This window comes from Camelus bactrianus, chromosome 8 (assembly GCF_048773025.1).
Source record: "Camelus bactrianus isolate YW-2024 breed Bactrian camel chromosome 8, ASM4877302v1, whole genome shotgun sequence".
In the NCBI taxonomy this organism is placed as follows: domain Eukaryota; kingdom Metazoa; phylum Chordata; class Mammalia; order Artiodactyla; family Camelidae; genus Camelus; species Camelus bactrianus.
In genome coordinates this window covers 27,776,407-27,799,137 of record NC_133546.1, presented here as the reverse complement: position 1 = coordinate 27,799,137, position 22,731 = coordinate 27,776,407, and the positions used below count along the sequence as shown (strand labels likewise).

The 22,731-nt window shown below is 36.0% G+C and overlaps 1 protein-coding gene across 2 annotated transcripts in view; it reads right to left on the bottom strand.

Moving 5' to 3' along the window:
* Positions 1-858: 858 nt before the first annotated feature.
* MOXD1 (monooxygenase DBH like 1) overlaps positions 859-22,731 on the bottom strand; it is an 84,378-nt gene continuing 62,505 nt past the window's right edge. The window contains exons 5-12 of one of the 2 annotated variants that reach the window (XM_074368348.1): positions 21,953-22,132; positions 21,567-21,669; positions 19,920-20,086; positions 18,650-18,841; positions 17,049-17,108; positions 12,107-12,249; positions 2,780-2,948; positions 859-2,318 (exon numbers count right to left, since the gene is read on the bottom strand). In XM_074368348.1, coding sequence (XP_074224449.1) covers positions 2,151-2,318; positions 2,780-2,948; positions 12,107-12,249; positions 17,049-17,108; positions 18,650-18,841; positions 19,920-20,086; positions 21,567-21,669; positions 21,953-22,132 — 1,182 coding nt within the window. In that variant the 3' untranslated portion in view covers positions 859-2,150. The remainder of the gene's footprint in view (positions 2,319-2,779; positions 2,949-12,106; positions 12,250-17,048; positions 17,109-18,649; positions 18,842-19,919; positions 20,087-21,566; positions 21,670-21,952; positions 22,133-22,731) is intronic. The other variant, XM_074368349.1, reaches the window with a different exon arrangement.

Below are 22,731 nucleotides of genomic sequence, written 5' to 3'. Positions count from 1 at the left end.
AAGCCATTAGGATAAAGTTCAAAGCTCTTAATAAGTCTGCCCCTGTTGACTGCATCCCTCAGCACTGCTAGGATTCCCTTGATTCTTCCTGAGATGACTTCAGAGAAAAAGATCACCCAAGGTACCCTCAACCTCAAATGGCCCTGATGAGTTTTGGTTTCATTATGTATGTCTCTCCCACCCTCCCTACACAGAGGCTCAAACTAGGGACCATCATACATGAAGACTCTGTTCTCCCCTGGGTCCTTCCTGATAGCTTAGGAAACAGGTGATGGGCTCGATACAGGGCAGCAATAAAAAGCTTAGGCTGTTCAGGAAGCTCTGCTCAATATAAAAGCAAACTAACTTAGAATATAATCAGAATCCTACCGAATAGTCAACAGATAAACCTCCTTAACTTCAAAACCAGGGTCAGTGCCTCAAAATTATATATATTCATGAGAATTCCTATGAAGAAGGATGTCAGCTTAATTCTTAGCAACATCAACTGGAAAAATAGGTTCCCTGGGCTCCAAAAATGCAAGCCTCCAAAAGCCATGTATGCTTTCTAAGCCGGTATGTTCACCTTCTTTACCAAGAACAATGAAAACAAATATAATATTACACAATTTCCAAAGGAAATCATTTTACTTTGATGGCTCAGATTCAGAAATTCTGAAGCAAAAATAAACATGAAATTTCAAATAGAGAGTGTTTGAGATGATCATATTTCTTGTACAAATATTTGGATGGGAAATCATAGAATCTGATGTAACACCTATGAAATAAAAAGAAGTCAAGTCAGTGATAAAATATTCCTCATAAATATTACAAACATTTCATTAGATGGACGAATTCTAAGAACCAAGAAGGCAAAACTCCAAAACACAATATTTATTTAAGACAATACAGTTTGTGTTGAAGACATGTTTTGCTGGGCAGAAAGGGCTTAAAAATGGAAGAGAAAAATTGCAACGTTCTGAATTGATTTGACTGGCAACATCAGTATTGAACCGCTTGCTTCTCTCAAGGAGTATACAAGGTACCACACAGAAATTTAATTTTATTTAGTTTATTAATATGATCCAAACAGGATTTAGCTTAAGAAATGAGCAAAAGACACAAAACAAGATTTGGCTGATCTATACAAAGGGAAACAAAAAAGGTGACAAGATTTTCAAGTGGTGACAATTTTCTTATAGAAAGTTAGTTTATTAACTAATATAAAAATAAATCTACAATAGCAACTGTGACTCAAATTGAGCCAGTATGCAGCACGTGTTACAAGCCACGTGGTCAGGGAGGTACTAGGGGGACCTCAAACCCTCCTCAGCTGGTTCACACTATCTGCCCTTTGACCTGGACCCTCATAAAAGACCCCTCACAGCACAGCATCTGCAGCCAGCTACATTTTCTCCTCAGCCTACCATCAGTTAGGTACCATGCCTGTGTTTCCCATAGCCTTTCTTTTTAGACAGTGTCAGAGCTCAAGGAAAAAACTCACCTGGCCAGTGCTGAGCAGGGAAGGAAAAAAGAAAAGTACTCTGAGATGGGGTCAGGATAGTTTGGGAGGACCAAGAGACTCAGGAAACAAAGAACGGGCATCATCAGAAAGCGCTGAGGTCAGGGTCCCACAGGTAATTCACAGAAAAGGACAGAACCGGAAAAACACCGCAAGATGGGAGGGCCCGCCGTTATACTGAGGAAATCACACCCAGAGAGCAAAAAAGAGGAAGCAAACTGGATGGAGAGTACCTCCTTTTACATCTTTAAGATTAAAACATTTTTAAAGAGGAATATAGAAACCAACTCAAACATTTTAAAAAGTAAAACAGCAACCATGAGTATTTCAATAAAATAAAACACAGAAGGAAATAATTCTTGTACTTTCACTTGACTTGTCCAAATTTTTTTTTTTTTAAAGGTTAAGTCAGGCCAGTTTTGCTTTATTTGGCGATGGATACATTTTATCAGACATTTCTGAGCAAAAGACGAGAAGCCAACGGACATCTCTCAAAGAGCCTGAGAAGGACGGGGAGGGGAGGCAGGGGACGTGGAAAGGAAGGCCTCCACCCCCTTCACGCTCAGCCCTCACGCCCAAAGTGTCTCTAACCTGCACATTCAATGTCTGGTTCAGATCACAGAAAACGTGGTCCCCGAGCACAACAGGATTACGGCCACGAGCGGGAGATGCTTAGCGCCCCGCCCAGGACCGAGGACCACAGAAGCAGCTTGAGAGAGACACTTCCGTGCAAAGAAGAGGAAGATGCTGCACACACCACAGGCTCCGCTTTATAGGGTCTTTCTATATCTGGAGGTAAGGCTGTCATCCCTTGAATCTGAAAAGCAAACAGCAGAGGACGCCACTGAGGGGCTGATTTAAAAGCAGGGCTGTGGCCAAACCTGCTCAGCCCCTGCGCTTCTGCAGGGATGAAGGGCTGGGGCGAGGGTGGGGGGATGGTCGCTGAAGTTGCCCAGTGCCGGGGAGTCGGCACCTCAGGGATTTCCAGACACGCCTCTGGGGAAAAAGAGATATAAAAGGGGCCTTGTCGGCCCCATCTTGTTCCTCCTTCACTCCAACTTTAGCTTTAGAATAAATTTCCTTCTTCAGAAGGAGTGGAATCGGGAGTTTGTGGTCAACCTGAGTAATCACGGAACAAATAAATGATCAGCCACATCAAAAGATAACTGGACCGTTGGATTTATGGATATTTGTCTGTTCCTTGGATTTTATCTATTGTGAATTCGGGTAAGATGTAACATCTGGTTTCCCCAGAGATTAAAACCAAGTATGGCTTACCGACCACTCTGCGTTGTCTGTCTTTGAACATCTCACGTTCACCGGTAGGCTGAGGACAAGCTTATTGAAGGCGAGACCTTCCTTCTTAGTCCATTTAAACTTATTCATTGCATCCATGAAAGAAAGGTTTTTATACTGCTTGGGGCTTTTGATAATGAAAGGCCAGGTCCTGAATTTTAAAATAAATAACCATAATTAGTCAAATTTAGAACAAAAGCATTATATGTTTCCATTACTTTTCAACAGTCTAAAATGGACTTCATATTTGTGCATTTCTACACAGGTAGGTAATCTAATGCAGAGCACTGATGAGCTCAGCAGCAGTTGCCTGAAGAAAAGCAGATAAAATAAGAAATTAAAAAAAAAATTCTTTGGTTTAGTATCAGATGGGTATTACTTTTAGCCAAATACTTTTGGCTTAGAAAGCTTTCCCAGAGCCTCACACTTCCTCATGAATTTGTTTTGGCTCTATTAACAATATAGCTGGTAAGCATTCAGTTCTGAAGGGTATAAGGCTGATGAAACGTGAAAGTTCTGAAAAGTTACTGAACAAAGATGGAAGTTTCAATGCCATTACCCTTGAAAAGCCTGACCCCTGCTGGCTGCCCTGTTTTCAGTCACCTAAGTGACAAAAAATAATAAAAGATTAGAAACTGAGTCGGTGTTTTTAAAATTTCACTAAGAAAAAAACATTGTGCAGACAATAAGCTCTGCTTCTACTTGCTGGTCTAAAAAAACCGTATGTGACATGTCCAAGGAAGAAGGACGAAGTCACAGAAGAATGACTTGACCTGCTTGAAGTGATACACTTCAGGTGACGTCTTGCATTAAATATAAATTTTCTATTATTAATTCCTTAAAAAACGAGAAGTGTTTAAGTGTCAGCATATCTGACATATTTACACGAACTCCATGGACCCTCCAGGAGATTGTCATGGGTCACCAGTAGGAATTTGAGTCCCTTAACACCCCAAGGGAAGTTCCAGCAATTTCCAGTAATGAGCAGCGGCTATTAACCTCCAGCTGAAGAATCTACATTTTTAATATTTGATCTTCACAATTTCTTCATTTATTTATGTCATAACTCTCTCTCTCAACATATAATCTACTCAGGCATGTTGAATATTATCTTTGCAATTAAGTTAAACCTCCTTCATTAATCTTTTAGAGTAATGACAAATTTTTAATGTCTAAAACAAAATCATTTCCTCCATATTCTAATAAGTGAGAATGAATAATACAATAGATAATATATGAAAAGTCTTCATTCCTAACCTTATTTTTTCCTTTAATTAAGGTCAGTTTATCTTTGTTGAGTTTGAAGTGCACTATTTTGTACAGAGACCTTAAAGTTAAGTACCATAAAGAAAGAGCAATCACCATCACACTACATTATACATATCCAGCAATGACCTAAAACCTATAGCATTGTTAAATTGCAGTAGCGTTTGAAGACTTGTAGAGAACAATCCAATCCAGAATTAGTCTAAAATAAAACCTACATACAGTAAAAATGTGTATAAAGTGAAAACTTGACTTGAAAGGGGTCCATTATATTTATATTCAATGTCTTTTTAAATAAACTAAAAGCTATAGCTAGATTTCACTCAAATGACTTTAAATCAAATATTAAAAATAAAATTTACTTTTCAGAAAGATAAGGTGTTTGTCTTTAAAAAAAAAAACAACAGAAAATCAACTTCATAACCAGGGAAATGCTAGGGGAAAATCATCAGCCAGTAATCACCTCAAACACCACAAGGGGGCACTGGAATCTCTGCTAAAGTATTGTGAAAGTATTAAAGTATTGTAAAGTATCCCCTGAATTTTCTGCAGCCTTGCTGGTAAGAGTGAATAGTGTATCATATATACATATGTGTATACATATACATATACATATATATGAAATAAAAAGCTTAACTGCTGGAGCAAATTAACAAGCTAGAATCATTTTGAAATTTCACAGCATAAAGTGACAGAAGAGGTATAAACACATTTGTTTACTTACTATAAATATGTGGGAAAGGATACAGAAAAGGACAAACCCCATGAACCATATATTGGTGTCAGCATGACAGGCTGGGTGAGCGGAGGTGTGGTCACCAATGTCCCTGACGTGGCGTCTATGGCTCATTTTTAATGCTTCCTTTCCCTTCCTACTAAATTAGTTCAGGGTCCTGCTCTCTATAGAGCACCACACAAACACATTTCCTAACCTTTCCAGCCCATCCTATACCACACTTCCAGATAACCACTGGAGAAAAGAGAAAAAAAGACAGAATGAGGAGAAATCCGGAAAAAGTAAATGTTTATCCTGAGTATTACCCATAAAAGACTAAGCACTAAACCTTGAAACAGGTAACCTTGAAGTAGCATGTTCTTCTGCTATCACAGATACTGGGACTTAGAGATACTAGAATGTTCTAGATATTACAGGTTATATTTCTGCTCATCTGGGCAGTGTCCAGATGTGTCCCAGATACACATATAAATAAAAAGGTGTTATTTATAGATCACTGTAGTTGACAAGAATAAATCATTAATTTACTAGAATTTAACATTAATGAGTAATTTTCCTTTGTAAGTTTAATTGACAAGTTGATTTTAAAATATATGAGAAAATGGAATAAACTTAGATTATCTAAAATAATTTGGGGAAAAGAAAAAAATGATAAAGTTTGGGGACTTACTCTTATTTTAAGATGTACTATAAAACTAATAATAATTGAGTATGGTATTATATTAAGGCTAATCAGGTACCACAATGAAACAGAACTTAAGAGTCCAGAAATCATCAATATATGGTGAAATGATTTTCAACAAACATTCCAGGGTAATTAAATAGGAAAATGGTAGTTTTTTTCATCAAATGGTTCTCTTACAACTTGATATTCTTGTGAAATACAATGAACTTCAGCATATACAATGCAAAAAATAAATTATTTGAAATGGATGATCAGCCTAAAGCTTAAACTATGAAGTTTGTAGAGGAAAAAAAAAACAGGGGAAAATATTCACAACCTTGGGAGGCAAAATTTTCTTACACAGGAGATCAAAAGCATGAAACAAACCAAAAATGATAAAAAGGGCTTCAAAAAATATAGTTAAAAAACTAAAATCAGGCCTCAGACCGGGAAAAAAATTATTTGCAAACATGTATCTGACAGATGATTTATATCCAAAGTATAAAGAACTCTTAAAGATTATGAGGAACTCTTACAAGTCAATAGTAAAAAAAAAGTAACCCAGTTAAATGGACAAAATTGGAACAATTAAAAAGGAACATATATAAATAACTAATAAGCAGATGAAAAGAGGCTCAGCACCATTTGTCACAAGGGAAATGGAAACCAAAACTGCAATAAGATGCCCCTTCATACACATTAACATAGATTAAAATTTAAAATACTGAAAATACAAAGCTTTGGGAAGAATGTTAAGCCATAGGAGCCCTTATACATTACTGATGAGAATGTAAAAAGACACCATTTTGGAGAACATTCTGAGAGTCTCATGCAGTAAACATAAACTTAGTATATAGTCCAGGGATTCCATCTCTAAGTATTAACCCAGAAATTGAAAACATATGTCCAAGCAAAGATGAACACAATCATGTTCATAGCAGCTTTCTTCATAACAGCCACAGACTGGAAACAATCTGAATGTTTTCCAACTGGAGAATTGATAAATGAATTTGTATATATCTGCACAGGGGGAATACTACTCAGCAATGAAAAGGAATGAATTGCATACACACACACATATGTACACATAAATACATATATAGTTATGTGTATAGATCAATGTCCATAAATATTCATCAGTATAGATGAATCTCAGAAACATTTTGAATTAAAGAAGCCAGGCACAAAAGAGTATATACCATATGATCCTACTTTTATAAAATCTAGAAAAGATCAAACTAATAGTGGGCATAAGGCAGATTCATAGTTTCTTGGGCTTTGTGTGGGAGGTGGGATGGTCTCCAGAGGTGTGAGAGGACTTTTGATGGTGGTGAAAACACTCCATCTCATCTGTGATGTGGTTACACAGGGGTACACGTCTGAGAAAATTTTCTAACAGTATACCGAACATAGGGGTATTTTATTGTATGTAAGTTCTGTCTCAAGCAATTTGACTTTAAAAAAATAAATAACAAACAGTTAAAAACATACCAGCAAACCGACCAAAAAGATACAACATAAATTTTACCAATCAAATGGTTAAAGGAGACCAGGATATCTGACTTAACAAGGAACGATTCCTACTCTTCCTGACACTCTCTGAGCACATGAATATCTGGAAGCACCTGGGAAAGCTGTACCTCCCTGTTAAAAGCAAAGACTTGAGAGCTGCAACAGACCTGACAGCATAATATAAGGCCTGGGACATTCTTCTAAGGAAAGGTATTCAGCCCCACAAGTTAGAAAACATCCTCTAATAGATTTTTAATACAATCTGAGGAGGGAATAACTAATGTGTTGTGAAATAGAGTTTACAGTTCCACCTCTGTGCATACAGCCCTTTACCTTCAAAATATAGAAAAGTAAGTACATAAAACATATCACCCAAACCTCAAACTGTGCTGTGGAGAGAAAGCAAGCTACGGCCAGGTTTGCTTAGAAGGTAGTCCAAAATTCATTTGTATTTTACCAGAGCAAGGATAAGTTTCAGAACTGGCTCAGCATAAGCAAGAAATGACATAACCACCATGCAAACTTAGGAAGAAAGGAAATTATACCATGTTTCATGTAAAGAGACAGAAAAAACTAACTCTAGAAGAAGATCTCAACCAATTATACCAGAGAGAATTCTCACCAGTGTTTCATGCGATACAGTTATTTAATAGGAACATGAATTCAATTAAACAAGGGCTCAAATGCAAGATGATAAAACAACCGAACGAGATGAAAGGGGAGATAGCAAACCACAGGAAATAAATTTAAGACAAAACAAAGTCAGCACTTAATTAAGGGAGAAAAAGCAAGAAGTAGAAAAGCACTTCTGAAAAATTGTAAGAAAAAGTTTGCTTGAGAAAAATCTGAAATAGATTAGAAAAAAAACTGTAGATATAAGATAAAATTTCCTTGAAATGAAAAAAGAAGTGAGTATACGTACTGAAAGAGCACTCTTGTGTTTCAGGAAAATTTGATTCATATGCTCAATATTAAAATATGTAGAATTTAACATCTGAATTCTACAGGCAGAGGAAGAATTTTCCCATTCATCCAAAGACATTGCTGAACTGGGGGAATAGCTATAACCCCAAAATATTATACCCAGCCAAATGCTGTCTACATTTAAATGCAGAAATTTTCAAACATTAAAAAAACACAGGGCATAAGGCATGTGGAAGCCCTTCTTGATCAAGCAACTTTAGGACAAAATCCTGATAAATCAAATTCAAACAACTCAGAAATGCTAAAATCATATAAAGATTAAAGAATATCATTAAATCTATTTAGAAATAGAAGTTGCATTAGATCTTGTGAGAATTATGTTTCAGAATTAAGTGTAAAAACCAAAAATCTCAAAAATTATAATATAAATGATAAATATTTGGAGGTACAATAAAGGAGGATGGGAGAAAATGTGAAAGTATGAATGTCCTCATGTTTTATCATCTAAAATTGAAACATGGCATTAAAAAAGTGAGTGCAATGTGTTCATACCTTTTTTGATCTATTTTGTCAACATTTGAGAGCCCCTTTATTATTTCTTCTGGTTAAAAATAACAGCAACATTTATTTAAATTTCAACAATTATTCAATTTTAATTTAGTTTCTTTTCTTCTGATAAATTAAAACAAAATTAAACTGCAATACTTTTGCTTAAAACAGTGCAAAAACAAAATTAAACTGCAATACTTTTGCTTAAAACAGTGCATAAAGCATAACCTTTATATCACTAATCTGTTCATCTTTACGTGAATACCTACATAGAGAGATGTCTGTAATGACATTCAATTAACATTAGTGTTGTTTGTTTCGAACAGAATTTGAGGTGATTGCCTTTGTCTTTTTTTAAGACCCTTTCCTGCATTATCTAAACTCTTTATAAAAAGCCTGTGTAATTTTTACCCCTTATCAACATAATGTGATTTTTCCTGCAAAGAAAAATAGAAACACTTCTTTTGATTCTTTTTAAGAAAGAACAAATAAGGCAGGAACTTCCCATCATGTAAACCTGACTGGAACTGTGGGGACAGTAGTGAACTGTGGTGCAGCGGAGAATACAAAATTATCTAAACTCATTATCTATTCTGTTATCTGATCTGTGGGAGCTTTTTTGTTTTTCCTTGAGCCTTGCCAGATCTGTAGGAGGCAGAGAAAACCTGCACCCCCACAACAGACAAATCCTGGGACAGGATGTACTGGCCTCTCTTTTCCCACCAATGCATCCTTTCATCCTAGAATTGCTACAGAATGTTTAAAATTAAACCGAGCACCTAACGAATCATTATATTAAAAGTAAAAATATGAGATTCTAGGTCCTATGTTATGTGATATTCCTGTTTAGTACTGGACCCTCAAACCAGATAAGCAATATTCTTATAAGCAAAACAGAAAAAAAAAAAAAAGCACCCAAATCATTTCTCTCTTTCTGATCATTTAGCCAGTTCCTTGTTGGTTTGGCCTTTAACAATATTTATGTCAGTGTGATGGTGAACTAGACTTGAAAGGCTGATTTAAAGTCCAAACATGGATTTTATAACAGAGGCTCTTTTTCACCCATCTTTTTGAAGAGTAAATATATTTAACCATGTAGTTAAATGGTTTTATGTGGGCAATGACATCTCAAAACTGGCCTTGTTCTGGGAAGCAATTCTCCCTGTCTTTCTAAGTGATGAAAAACCCAACTTCAGTATTTCCTGGAGGAGACCAAATGGGTGGACACTGACAGAGCTCTTGGGACACAGGAGCTGAGCATTTCCAGAGGGTTCACACAAGCTGAACACAAATGAAAATAGCTGGACCATGGAACACATCTCATTCATCTTGTAAATACAAAACTTTGAATGTTCATTTGTTTTCAACATTCTCTCAAGCATTCTCTTGATTAGGAAAAGTTTCCAGTCAGTATCTTAAAAATATTCTAAAGGTAAAAAAAGGCTACTTATGTTTTAGAAATAATATCTTAAAAACAAGACTACATCCTAGTATTTTTGGAATGACATTTTATGGGCTGTTTTGATTTTCATTGATATTTCATTTCTTCATTTGCAATACAGTAATTGACTGTGAACAAAAAGACAGAAATATGAGAGACCACAGCACAAACCCCAGCTCTCCCATTTATTATATATTCTATGAGGCTGAACAGACTCTTAATCTCTGTTTCCATTTCCTCCTCTATAACTGGGATTGCAAATACTGCTCTATCTGTTGGAATTGTGTGGCAAAAAAACTAAATGATATCGTGTATGTGAAAATGCTTTGTAAACTACAACCTAATTTACGCCAGTGTTTTATTTGTATTTTAGTAGACACAGACTTCTGGTCTGGTGGTCACTGGGTAGGAACTCAGTAGAATATATCTATGAATAGTGTTTCATTTAAAAAGAAGAGTGTTTTTAGTTCCTAATTTATAATCCCTATAAAATTTTGGAACAAAAAAGTAGACCATAATTATATTCTCCTTCAGATCTGCATTTTACCACATCCTCACTAGGTGTCTTTTTTAATCTCTCCTAAAATACACCTCCTCAAAAATTTATGTGTATATTTTTGCCTAGTTACATCAGTCACTTTCATTTTGAAAAATTCTAATCATTAGAAAATTCTTCCTTATGTTAAAATAAAATCTATGCTCCAAAATTTCCACCAGCCACCCTAATTCTTCTTCGTGGTATTACTAAAAATGGATAAAATCCTTCTTTCCTACATCAAACTTAATATATGCAAAAGAGAATTTTTAATTTCTTTTCAAACATGTTTCCCGCACCATTCACACATCATTTTCCCTTTACTTTTCTCTCCCTCACTGGCTCTTCTCTCTGCAGAGTATACTCGTATATCTTTCCATGGCTGACTCCCCATCACTTAGGTCTCTGCTCAAACATCACCTCCTGCTATGGACTGAGTATTTGTGTCTCCCTCGCCCAGATTCATATGTTGAAATCCTAATGCCCAAGGTGGCATTATTAGGAGGTGGGGATTTTGGGGGGCTCTGCTCTTATAAATAGGATAAGTGCCCTTATAGAAGCAGCTTGAGAAAGCTCCCTGGACCCTCTGCCACATGAGGTCACTGTGAGAAGATGGCTATCTATGAGGAAGTAGGTCTTCACCAGACCCTCAATCTGCCAATACCTTGATCTTGGACTTCCCAGCCTCCAGAACTGTGAGGCAAATCTGTTGTTTATAAGCCGCCCTGTCTATGGAAGTTATAGCAGCCAGCATGGGCCAAGACACCTCCCTACAGAAGCTTTCACCACCCTACTGACAACAGCTACACACTTCCTTCACTGTCTCGATTATGCTCATAACATCTACTAATATCTGAAATTTTATATTTATATTGTTTGCTTTTTAACTGCCCCCCCAACTCTAGCATACAGTCTTGAGGAACGCAAGACTAATTTTATCTTGTTGATTATTTTATCTTCAGTCATTTCTATGATACGCAATTGTACAGAAAGAGTTCACACAGCAGGCCTGAGACAGCCATCCTTAGGAACACCTGCTTAGAAGAGTAACTCTGGCTGGCAGAGGCAACTTAAATGGGCAACAATTTCCTCCACTGACATAAAACTTTCTTTAAACACTAGGAGTAATTTACTGCACCTAGATGTTCTGTATAAGCGATGTAGTTTATGTTGAACACTGCTTTCCTTCTGGGAGTCTTGAATTTTGGTACTTGCTAAGCAGAGGGCAGCCCCCAATAAAAACTCCGGGCACTGAGTCTCTAATGAGTCTCTCCAGTTGCCAACACTTCATACATGTTGTCACAATCTGATGCTGGAGGGATTAAGCACATTCTTTGTGACTCCACTGGGACATGTCTCTTGGAAGCTTGCTCCTGGTTTCCTGTGGATTTTGCCACATGTGCCTTTTCCTCTTGTTCAGTTTTCTTTCCATTATTTCACTGTAATAAATATTAGTCATGAGTCCAACTATATGCTGAATCCTCTAGGTCTTCCTAGAAAACCACTGAACCTGAGAGTAGTCTTGGGGGCCCTGGACATAGCAAGCAAAAAGCTTACTTGGTCTCCCCAGTTGAAAATAATCAAATAGAACAGCACATAAAGGAATTCCACAACATGCTGATGAATCTAGTATGAAAATAAAGCTCAACCTACCCCTACCATGAAATCCATTTACCACTTACGTGACTGGCCTGTAGATCTCCTTAACACCAATGAACTGAAGCTGTTCCATAATGTCTGGAATACTTGCACATCGAGTAAGATTAATTCTTGGGTAATAAAGAAGGTATGAAAGACACATTTCATTCCTGGTGCTTAATCCTCCCTGAAAATGGAGATATTTTATTTAGAAAAGTGTATGTTCCACCGACTCTGACACACAGCACATGAGCCACAAATGGTACGTTCTTCAGATACTGAAAGGTAATAGATCTTAAGGCTGAAAAATAATCACCTAAATGACAATTTGGTTTTTAGAAATATAGTGGCACTTATAAAAGTTAATAAAATTATTTCCATTTCTTTAAAAGTTGCCTTTCTTAAATAACCTAATAATCTCCTCAAAGTTCTGTACGTATGATGTAAACTTCTCACCACAGTGAACATTTCAGAGGATTAGGGGGATGTTTAGTAACATGATACCAATCAGCCAATTCAATGGAATCTTTGCCTGATTGCACTGAATTTTCTATAATCTTGTTGTCATGTATATAAACATTAGCAGCTGTATACCACGGGGCAGACAGATTTCACATTTGGAATCTAAGTAGTAAATTATCTACTAAAATTAAAAAAGATCAAAGATCCTCAGAAGAACTAAATCTGGAGTTACTATGACATATATCTACAACGTCCAATTTTCAACCAAAGGTTATTAAATAAGAGAAAAACCAGAAAACTATGATCTGTACTCAGGGAAAAAAAGTTGTCAGTAGAAATTGATTGTGAGCAGATATAGACACTGGATTTAGCAAAGACTTAAAAACAGATATACATATGTTTAAAGAGCTAAAGTAAGATGTTCAAATAATTAAAGGTAAATATGTTAAAAATGAGTGAACAAATTAGGAATGACATCAGAGAAAAGAAAACATTAAACAAGGACTGAATAGAAATTCCAGCATTGAAAGATACTGTAACTAAATTTAAAAATCACAGGATGGGCTCAACAGCAACTTGAAATGACAGAGGAAGAGTGAGTAAACTTGAAGACTGAGCAACAGAAATTTTCCAACCCAAAGAATGGAGAGAAAAAAAGACTAAAGAAAGGGAAGACATCTCAGAGGTCTGTAGAACAATATTAAATATTCGAACACACATGTAATTGGAGTTCCAGAATGAGAGGGAAGAGAGAAAAGAGTAGAAAAAAGTTCTTAAAAAAAATGGTGGAAATCCTCCCAAATTGAGTGAAAAACATTAACTTACAGACCCAAGAAGAAGCTCAACAAATGCCAAAGATAATTATGAAGAGAGTCATCCCTAGACACATCACAGTCATATTGCTGGAAGCCAAAGACAAAGAGAAAATCTTGAAAGCAGCAAGAGAAAAATGACACATTGTGTACAGGAGAACAATAATACAGTGGACAACTGACATTTCATCATAAATGACAGACGTAACAAAAAGATATTGGAATTACATATTCAGGTGCTCCAAGAAAAAAAAGATTAACCAAGAATGCTGTACCCAGCAAATCTTCTATCTTTGAAAAGTGAAGATGAAAAACTTAGTAGTATCGTTCATAGTTATATGTTAACGTAGTGGCTAGTATGCAATGATTTTACAAACTGTGAAACATAACACCTTGCATTTGCTGTGCAGGGCAGGACTGGGCAAAAGGAGAAGCTGGTCTACAAATGAAGCTGCAACTGACACCACAGTAAATAGATTAAATATGTATCTACCCTTGAGCCAGGATGGCTCTTTAGAGTTGTACCAAATTGTAGGAAGGGAGTTGGTCTTTTGTATCCTCACATCAATGAGTTATCGGCTGTTGGTTGCTCTACTGGGGAGGGTGTAACTTTAAGTGAGTCATTCCCTGATATGGATAGCAACGCCCAGCAAGAGACACAGATGTGAACATATTATCTGATATTTTCAGTGGCTGAGGTTTAGCTGTATTGGCCCTGAAGAGGGAAGGTATGCAGGCAGAGCACCAAAATATACACTAAAATAATCATTTATTGTGTCTGTAGTAAAGTATTTCACGTGAATAAAATTACATACAAGGCATGAGAAAAATAAAGCCAACATCAGTGTACTGACCACCCTCATCTGTAATCCCCCTTTCCCTCATGCTAACCAAAGACATGGTTATCTTAATATTTTGTTTACCATTCTATTGCTTTTCATCACACCTTACTTTCAGTTTATTGATGTATGTATCCCTGAACAGTACATTGTTGAATTTTTGTTTGTTCTTGAACTTTAGATACACATCATACTACATATAGTCTGCTGCAAACTTGCTCTTTTCGATCAACATTATGTTCTTCAGATACATTCATATGAATATAGGTGGCTTCAGTTCATCAATTTTCATAACTATATACTATTCATATATCATATGACATATTATAATGTATTTATTTGTTCTCCTTTTGATAAACAGTTGGAGCTATTCCCAATTTTTTGTTCCTGTGGTATTATATGCTGCTATGAATATTTTATATGTTTCTCTCCTGGAACACTTCCTGCAAAAGTAACCTGAAGGTTAAATCTACATAGAAATGGAAATGAGTAGAGCATGTATGAATCTCCAACTTTAATACATAATGTCGTCTTTCCCCAAAGTGACTTTGTAAATTTACATTGAGCAAGTATGAGGGTTCCGGTTTTAATACACTGGAATTGCAACTTTAAATACTGCCAAACTAGTGGGTACAAAATAATTCTGGTTTACATTCGCATGACCTTGGTTCAAATGAAACTGAGCATCCTTTCATGTTTATTATCTTTTGGGGCTTTTCTTTCTGTGAAATATTTTTATCTTTTGCTCTTTTTTATTGTATGTTTGTCTTACATTCCTGATTTGTAGAATTTATTTTATATGCTGGATACTAATGCTTTGTTTATGTATGTCAAATACATTTTTTCAGTTTAAAACTCTTCTTTTCATTTGCTTAACAGTATTTTTTTTAGTAACCAAAAGTGTTAAGGGAGTCAAATTCATCAATCTTCTAATTTATAGTTTGTGCTTTTTATGTTTTAAGAAGTTCTTACCTACCCCAAAGTCATAAAGTTATAATTATATATTTTCTCCTAACATTTTTAAGATTTGGTTCTTCATACCTTAATATTTAATCTACCTGAAACTGATTTTTTATGTATTATGGGAGATAAAGATGTCATTTTATTTTTGTCATCTGGATACATAATTGTGCCAGTATTCTTTAGTGAAAAGCCCATCCTTTCCCAGTTAGCTGAATGCCATGTCTATTCTAAACCAAGTTTGCCTACAGGGGGTTTGTAAGGTCTGTTTCTGGGTTCCCTGTTCTGTTCCACTGTTCTAACTTTGGACCCCAACCACACTATTAATCACCACAGCTTTAAAATACACCTTCATATCTAGTAGCTTATTTCCCATCTGGTTCTTTTTAGTAGTGTCTTGCTTAGACCCTTTGATTTTTTTATGTAGATTTTATAATCAACTTGCTCTATGTAAAAGCTAAAACTGTAAAATTTTTAGAAAATTTTTGAAAAAAAGAGAAAACCTTTGGCTAGGTGAAAATTTCTTAGTAAGGACACCAAAACCCCAAACCAAAAAATCTCTCTGATTTTTTTTTTTTTACTGGAATTGTATCAAATTTATAAATCAATTTAGAAAGAAGAATTATCTTTCTTTTACTGAGCTTTTCTATCCATAAACACAATATCTCTTAATTTGTTTAGGTGTTCTTTAATGTCTTGCAATAAAGATTAATAATTTTCTCCATAGAGATACAACACATCTAATGCTAGGTTTTATTTCTATAGAATTTATAGTCTTAAATTGCATTTTCTTCAGGTAGTTTATTGTATACTAAAAATACAATTACTTTTAGATATTATCAATTTGGGGAAGGCTTTTGATGTGGAAAACTATGATATCTGTGAATAATATGTTTTACTTCTGAGCTTCTCACTTTCTGATCTTTATATCTTATTTTTTCTTTCCTATTACAGTATTGAACAGAAATAGTGATATAAAATATCCTTGCCTCCTTCCTAATTTTAAAGAAACACTTCTAGTACTTCACTTAGTTTGATATTGGTTATAGATTTTTCACAGCTAATCTTTATCTGGTTAAGACAATTCTCTCAAATTCCTGGTTTGCTAAATGTCCTTTACCCCCTCTCATGACTGGCAAATTTTATAAATGCTTTTCCTGCCCCTATTGAGGTAACCGTACATCTTTTTCTTTCAATTTCTTAATGTATAATAGTATTAAAACATTTTCTAATGTAAACCATTTTTACACTCCTTAGCTAAGCCCAAATTGGTCCAAACATTACATTTTTATGTAATGCTGGACTTGGTTTGTCAATACTTCGTTAAAGTTACTTCCATCTGCTGCAGGTTGTGGACCTTTCTCATCCTGTCCCTATCAAGTTTGAGTATTAAGATTATGATAACTTCATAAAATGAGTAGGTAGGAGGTGTTTCCCTTTTTCTGCGTTCCCTGGAAGAGACTGAGGAAGGCACGAGTGATTTATTTCTTGAATGTTTGGCAGAACTCCCCAGTAAATCTGTTGGGACCAGATTTCTCTTTGGATCAGAAGCCCTAAGGTCATGGAATTCATTCTTCCTTTTGAAGTCTTGATTCATCTAAGTCCAGACTCATGTGCATGGTCATTAGTGACCACCAGTCTTTTATTAGTATTTGGTGAGGAAAAACTAAAAGACTAAGGATAGCTTTTCATGAAAGAGTCAATAAATCACACTGCAAATATTACCACAGCATCATTAGTTAATCTGATAAAATGCTAAAACAGCTCTGATTTCGCTTTTATGATGTTTCATGTTCAAGACATTCAGGAATTATGCTTCCAAATGGGAATGTTTTTTACCTTTTTCTTCTAAAATCAAAGTTGACTCCTCCCTCTCCACAAATAAATTTTAATAATAATAAAATTCTTCTTACCCAAGTCATCCGGGCTCTATCTTTTGTGTTGTAGCGACACTCAGTAATTAGATTATCTCCCTGAAACATAAAAGTATAAGCTTTCAGATTGGAGTTTCATGCTGTTTTATTTATCTAATACATTTGTAGGCCAACAATTTAATTTGCTACATGAATGGACGCATTAAGTGATTTGATTTACAAGAAGACCTTTCATCTATTACATTCCAGGATTGCTAGTACAATAAGCAAGTAAACACAAAAATAAGGCTCTCTTTGATCCAGCCAGACTCTACCATGTTCTAGCTGCATGACCTTAGGTAAGGAAATGAATCATCTGGGCACAATGTATTCATCTAAAAAATAATGATAAAAATAGCACTTATCTTGCACAGCTGTTGTGAGGAGATGAAATGACATTACACACAATTAGTTCTTAGTGCAGATTAAACACTTCATAAATGTTAGCCACAGAGACTAGTTACTGTGATTATTTTCTCATTTACGTTATTTCTTCAAAGGTCTTTAGTCAGGTCTTTATTTCTTTAAAACAGAATTGTGAAGCAAATTACTAGTAATTTTTTCCTCTGTACTTTCCAACCTCTTAACACATCAGCACCTAAAGGAAATAATTTTTTATGGCTCTCCAGTCAGGTAAATAGACAGCAACTCATGGACCAGAATGAGCACTGGGTAATGGTCACCAGATCTGTCCTCCCTGCTTGGCTATTCAGAGAGCTCAGGGATCAATACTTCAATATATTTATACCCTGCTCACGGCACACCAGTTGAGGGGCTCTGGAGATAACCCAGTATAACTGGTTGGAGAGCCCAAAGACAACACCATAAAATACAGTGTCGTCCTTAAGAATCTTGAGATCACTGTTTCTCAAACTTCATCTTTCTATTCTCAGGATGTATGAGGGAATTTCTGCATGAAGAGAAGATATTGCTGTTATTCTCATTTCATAAATATTGAAGTATCTGATTTTTAAGAAGAGAATAAGAGTAGGAATTCATATAATTATTGAGCCTGATGATCATGGAATAAAAAATTGGACAAGATGAAGCATCAAAAAAATTTCAATCCATCATTATTATAAGGCATAAGATTCTCTTCTGTGTCCTTCTACCATAACCCTAAGTATTGCTGCAAGCTAGATCACACACGATAGTATAATTAACTGTGTCCAAATACCATCATCAAATGAAAGAATTACCTTATATTTATTTTTACTGAAATGAAACCTCCAAAAACTATCCTATGGTGCAAGCAAACTTCTGATCTTACCAGAACTGCAACCCAAAGCATTGTTAACTGGGGAATTAAGTGGAAAAAAAAATGATGTTGAGTGCTCAAAACCCAAGTTTTCATTTTCTTTTTAAGTCAACAACTTGCGTTGCCCCTGGGAATAGTAAAAAAAGAAAAAAAAAAGAGTTTCAATTTTGGAAAACAGATCAAACACATTCCATCTGGGTTGTGCAACAGCCATGGTGGGTGGCTCTGAGGATAAGGATACAAGAAGTGATTCATTTCACCAGGAGAAACCTGGCTCATTCTCAGCAGATAGATGTCTCACGACTTTGATAACCGTCAGTGAAAAAGAACAAAACATTCATACTGGTAAGATTGTTTGCTCTTCCTTTAGATACTGAAACTCCTGGAAATTGAAGTCAAAATTGTCATCATAGGCGAGTAGTCTCATTTCCTCCCCTTTGCGAAAATGACGCAGCCTGATGCCCCTGCCCGCCAGGTGAGCGTGGAGCAGGACAGCAAACACGTGGATGCCACTTGGCTTTTCGGCTTCCAGAGCCTACGGGGGACACACGGGAAGACCTGATCAGTCCACACAAGTGCATGTTCAGACAGTTCACCTTACAACAGACTTGGAGGAGCAACTGAGAAGAAAAGCCAATGTAATTTAAGTGAATGCATGAGCCGCCAGACATTTTGAATTTGGATTTTTCCTGACTTATTCCTAGCAGTGTTATCTTTGTGAAGCAATATTTGCCAGGAGAAACAGAGGGAATTCATGCTTGCTGAGGACCAACTGGACCACTCTTAAATATTATCTTTCTTTTCCCTTCTTTTAGGAGGAAAGGACGCAGTCAAAACTCCAGGCAAGAAGATTCCAGTATGTTCATAGCTTGCAAACTGAAACTCTTACAAGGACAATTCATTCCTACTTTTCAAGATACGAAAACTGAAATGGGAAAGTCAAATTAATGAATTGCTCATGATTCCACGTCTAGTAAATGATATCATGGCAATTTAACTCATGGTCTAAATAACTCAGAAGAGTATAATCTTTCTACTCTACCAGTCTTCCATACTATATACAACCCAATATTCTATTAATTCATGAAGAATATGATCCATGTTGAAATACTTTCATTCAAGAAAAAGGAACTATAAATGGAAGCAGCCATTATTAAACACTTACATATGGTTTTCTCTTATTCAATATGTATTTTTATATTAGATATTCTTGCTTGTTGGTTAAAGAAGGGAAATAATCTATAAAAGCAGAGGAAAGGAGAAAAAATGAAAAGGAATCATGGAAAAAACAAATATGAATAAAAGATAAAGTTGAGAGAGGAAAAGGGACTATACAAACAAAGGTGGAAGCTGCAAAACATAAGATGAAGTGTCCAATATGAAACAAACAAAGGAGACAGAATGTGGGAAAGAAAACACCCTGAAAGTTTTTCTTGTTTTCAGATTCCACTCCTGTGACCTTCAAGATTTAAGAAAGCAATAAAGGTCTGGCTAAAATTGTAAATAATTGTTTTACACCATGACAACAAAAATTAATGGTAAACAAACATGGAATTTTTCAAACATCGTTTTCTGAGAACATAGATTAATCTGGAAACTTCAAAGCAGCATACCTCTTCCAGGCATTCCAGCGTGCAGTGACCCTCAGACCGGAACTCAGGCAGGCCTGGAGGGATGGTATGGAAGAGGCTCACCCAGAGGCCAGCCTCAATCACCCCGGCATCGTATTTCCTTATATCTGTCGTGTGAAATAACCTCAGTCCAGAATTATCTATTAAGCCTGGAACAAGACCATTTAAACAAGAACAATTAAAAATGAGTCTGAGTTCCTAAAAAAGAAAACGTTTTTTCCATATTCAGTTGAAATGGATTCATTAATTTTCCTCAAAAATCTCACAAGAGAAAGGAATACAAGCAAAGGTTAACGGAAGGCAATGCTCAGCTTCACAACGAGGAATTGAAAGGTGAGGCACGTACGGTCTGCAGCCCTTTCTGACTAGCACGGCACACCACGGGAGAAACGCTTGTGTGGCCTAGCCGACACATTCCATAATTACCTAACGGAAGGGAAATTCTAAAGTCATTCACTGGAATACAGAGGACTTCAACAAAAGTTCATTTTATATTGTTTTGTGACAAAGTCTAGTAACATTTATGTAAAGGTGAAAACCCCTTGGTCTAGAAACCATCTGCTGATGGAGAAAAGTACTAATGATTAACTTTCTTTATAGTTTATCACCATTCTTTTAATAACTCAACAGTCATTTAATCAACAGACAATTACTAAGAATCTATTATGTGAACAGCATTACAGTAGGCACTGTGAGAATGAACGATGAATAAGACACATTTCTTGTTGTGACACAGTTATCATAAGGAAGGAGGATATGGGCCTGAAACACTTCATAAATCCAGACTATCCACTTTGAATTAATTGGCTTCTTTCTGCAGTGGTGACTTACCCATATGTGACCACTGAATTGGCCCTTTGGATCAATTAGCATATATGTTGTAATTCTGTATTGTTGTGATTATTTTATTGTTTCTCTTTCCCACTATACTACAGTGTCCACGAGGGTGGGGACAGTATCTACTTTTCACTCACATTATATTGCTAAGCACAGATCCAGCACATCATTGGTGATCAGTATTTGTTGAATAATTACACAAATTTGTGTAAAATAATAACTTGAGTTGCTTCTGTTGATAATTTCATATTGAATCTTTGAATTTTTTGGCTTTGGAATATTACCTAAGTAAATTCAGAAACCAAATGTAAATAGCCCTCTTCAATTCAATATCATATTACCAGTGTCATTGCATAAGTGTTTTTGAATATATTTATGGTTTACCTATCACATGACAAAGGCTTAATATTTTCTGTGTGATGAATGGTAGTTTTTCATATATGAATTTAGAAAGATGTTTCATAAGCACAGTGTATTAGGAATTAATTTACATCATAAAGGGAAAAGTCTATTATTCTACCTCCTAGTAAGCAGTATGCAAATGACTTTTGAAAATTAGTGGCCACATGTGCCCATCTGCCTGGCTTAGCATTTGTTAGTGACTGCTGTCCCAGTGTAATTATTAACAGTGCCCTCTTTACTCTAAAAAGAAGCCTAATTTGGATGACAAATGTATAGGTAAACTCTAACATTGTATGCTATTTTATTTTAAGTCTAACTCTTTTAAAATCAAGGAAAGAATTACAAAACTTTTAAGAAATCACAGGCAGAATATATGGAGAACACACTCACCTTCCTTATATGTCGGATTGTCATAATGGACTTCCAGAAGCACATAATGAGGATCTAACGGAGTGCCGAGGGATAATCCAACATGAGGTGGATAGGAAAAACCCTAAACAAGCAAAATTCCATGACACAGTGTCCCATGCAAGTCCCTGAGAGCTGTATTCCACTCAAAAACTAACCATTCTTAATGATATTTCAACATTCTGCAACTCCATTAATCTATAGATGATCAAATAAGATGGCTTAAGGAAAGAATTATTTCCTAGGGAAAGAAAAATAAGTCATCCTTATCTCAAAAATAATGTATAGTGCTTTACTTATAAGTATCAGAATCGTAGGGTGAAAATGCTCAATTGACTTTTTTACATCTCTGTAGTCACTGGCCCCACCTCTCCACCAATGGCCCAGGCAAAAATGACGGTCTCGCAGGTGAGGAAGGCGTCGGGCATGTTAGGGTGGTAGCACTCGTGGCCGAAGTCCATAACGCTGTCACTGAAGTTGCTGCTGCACTGATAGAGCAGGATGTGATGGACCAGACTCTCGTGGCCTCTCTGGATCACAGGCTCAACCTAGACCGGCACAGGGGGAATGCGGTGAACAGAATCACCCTACAGCATGGAACTAGCATATGTGGTTATCACTTTCTCAAAGGAATAATCTTCTCAATTATGTAAAGGTTATGCGTTTTAAGCATAATTTGTTCTGGAGATGATGACAATGATGCTGATGGTGCCGAGGACAATGGCAACAGCAAAGATGAGATTACCATTTACTCCTCCAAGAATCACAGGACTTTACTAATCTGCTGTTTACTTCTTAAACTCACTGTTGTTTCCCTTCCTGTTCTGCACAGCCACTGTTTCAAAACTTGCTTGCTCTCTTCCAGGCTTTACTTTGCCCTGGGGCTTACTCGCTTTCTTTCTTTCACGTAGGAAAAAAAAAAATCACACAGGCTAAATGCATTCAGTCTCTCTCTCTTCCACCTCAAAATGTTATCTTTACCCATCCCTACTGGAGGTGATAGATGATGCATCATTCATCAATATCTACTTACCTACCTATCATCTATCTGTATGGTGCTGAGCATAGTATTAGGCACAAAGAAGGGCTCAATAAAGTAAATTTTTATTTTGGTGATTAAAATTAAATTATCATAAAAATTTTACCA